The sequence below is a fragment of the Oncorhynchus gorbuscha genome, unplaced genomic scaffold (genome assembly GCF_021184085.1).
Source record: "Oncorhynchus gorbuscha isolate QuinsamMale2020 ecotype Even-year unplaced genomic scaffold, OgorEven_v1.0 Un_scaffold_1241, whole genome shotgun sequence".
In the NCBI taxonomy this organism is placed as follows: domain Eukaryota; kingdom Metazoa; phylum Chordata; class Actinopteri; order Salmoniformes; family Salmonidae; genus Oncorhynchus; species Oncorhynchus gorbuscha.
In genome coordinates, this window is record NW_025746076.1 from 10,001 (window position 1) to 12,500 (window position 2,500).

The 2,500-nt window shown below is 44.7% G+C and overlaps 1 protein-coding gene across 1 annotated transcript in view; it reads right to left on the reverse strand.

The window, feature by feature from the left end:
- LOC124021890 (serine/threonine-protein phosphatase 2A 55 kDa regulatory subunit B gamma isoform-like) overlaps positions 1-1,960 on the reverse strand; it is a gene marked incomplete at its 3' end in the record, with an annotated part of 7,991 nt that extends 6,031 nt beyond the window's left edge. Inside the window, exon 1 of the mRNA XM_046337026.1 lies at positions 1,897-1,960. Coding sequence (XP_046192982.1) covers positions 1,897-1,960 — 64 coding nt within the window. The remainder of the gene's footprint in view (positions 1-1,896) is intronic.
- Positions 1,961-2,500: the final 540 nt, after the last annotated feature.

Sequence of the window (2,500 nt, forward strand, 5' to 3'; positions counted from 1 at the left end):
CCTACTATCATACTGTTACTAACCCATAAGGGATCAGAACCACTGAGTCAGCATCATACTGTTACTACCCCATAAGGGTTCAGGACCACTGAGTCAGCATCATACTGTTACTACCCCATAAGGGTTCAGGACCACTGCGTCAGCATCATACTGTTACTACCCCATAAGGGATCAGAACCACTGAGTCAGCATCCTACTATCATACTGTTACTAACCCATAAGGGATCAGAACCACTGAGTCAGCATCATACCGTTACTACCCCATAAGGGTTCAGAACCACTGAGTCAGCATCATACTGTTACTACCCCATAAGGGTTCAGAACCACTGAGTCAGCATCCTACTATCATACTGTTACTACCCCATAAGGGTTCAGAACCACTGAGTCAGCATCCTACTATCATACCGTTACTACCCCATAAGGGTTCAGAACCACTGAGTCAGCATCATACTGTTACTACCCCATAAGGGTTCAGAACCACTGAGTCAGCATCATACTGTTACTACCCCATAAGGGTTCAGAACCACTGAGTCAGCATCATACTGTTACTACCCCATAAGGGTTCAGGACCACTGAGTCAGCATCCTACTGTTACTACCCCATAAGGGTTCAGAACCACTGAGTCAGCATCCTACTATCCTACTGTTACTACCCCATAAGGGTTCAGAACCACTGAGTCAGCATCCTACTATCCTACTGTTACTACCCCATAAGGGTTCAGAACCACTGAGTCAGCATCCTACTATCATACTGTTACTACCCCATAAGGGTTCAGAACCACTGAGTCAGCATCCTACTATCATACTGTTACTACCCCATTAGGGTTCAGAACCACTGAGTCAGCATCCTACTGTTACTACCCCATAAGGGTTCAGAACCACTGAGTCAGCATCCTACTATCATACCGTTACTACCCCATAAGGGTCCAGAACCACTGAGTCAGCATCCTACTATCATACTGTTACTACCCCATAAGGGTTCAGAACCACTGAGTCAGCATCCTACTATCATACTGTTACTACCCCATAAGGGTTCAGAACCACTGAGTCAGCATCCTACTATCATACCGTTACTACCCCATAAGGGTTCAGAACCACTGAGTCAGCATCCTACTATCATACTGCTACTACCCCATTAGGTAGGGGTTCTTAAAGTTTTTCAGCCTGGGACCCAAATTAGAAATGTTGTGTTTTCCTCTGACATAAGCTTAGGAAAATATGCAACTATATGTAAATATTGGTAAATTTTTATGCCCTTATGCATAAAACAAATGCAATATAGACCAAAACAAATAACACTGCAATTAAATATTCATGTGAATATATATTCGTGTTTACCCCCCCCATTAAAAACACTAACAGAGATATATAGGAAGCCTACCTTCGGTAACAGAGATATATTGGAAGCCTACCTTCGGTAACAGAGATATATTGGAAGCCTACCTTCGGTAACAGAGATATATTGGAAGCCTACCTTCGGTAACAGAGATATATTGGAAGCCTACCTTCGGTAACAGAGATACATTGGAAGCCTACCTTTGGAAACTAAGTGGCGCTCTAGGTCTACGTAACTTGACAGAGTTATAATACGCGAACATAATCTAAAATAGAGGTATTATAAACCTACCTAATGTGACATAGAACCATTATAGACCTACTTAAGGTAAAATATATGTATTATAAGCTTTGATTATGTAGTGGTATTATAAACCTACTTAAGGTGACATAGAGCCGTTATAAACCTACCTAAGATAAAATAGATGTGTTATAAACCTACGTAAGGTGACATAGCACTGTTATAAACCTATGTAAGATAATATAGTGATATTATAAACCTACATATGGTGACAGAGGTGTTATAGACATACTTAAGGTAAAAAAGGTGTTATGAGCCTACCTTCGGTGACGTAGTCTCGCAGGAAGCTGTGGTTGACTTTGGAGCTCTCGGTGTCCTCCCCCATTGGAAGCAAAGGAAGGGGGACCCGACCTGGACCAATCAGAGCTCTCTCTCCCCTCCCAGGCTCTGCCCATACTGCTGGGGCCTAGCGTAGTGGCCTGGGGCAAGGCATCATGGGATATGGAGGGACGGAGGTATAGAGGGGATAGAGGGAAGAGAGGGAGAGGTGTGGTGAGGATGGAGAGAGAGAGAGGGGGAAGAGAGGGAAGGAGTTTGGTAAGGTGTGGAGAGGGACGGAAGGGTGAACAGGAGAGGGGGTAGAGAGAGAGAGAGAGAGAGAGAGAGAGAGAGAGAGAGAGAGAGAGAGAGAGAGAGAGAGAGAGAGAGAGAGAGAGAGAGAGAGAGAGAGAGAGAGAGGAGAGAGAGAGAGAGAGAGAGAGAGAGAGAGAGAGAGATTAGGTAGAAAAGGATGAGAGGGGAGGGGACCTGAGAGAAGGTGGATCGCCCACACACACTCCCACAGCACGCGGCGTGACCTCTGATAAAAACACACACTACACACACCACTACACACACCACTACACACACCACTAAACACACCAGG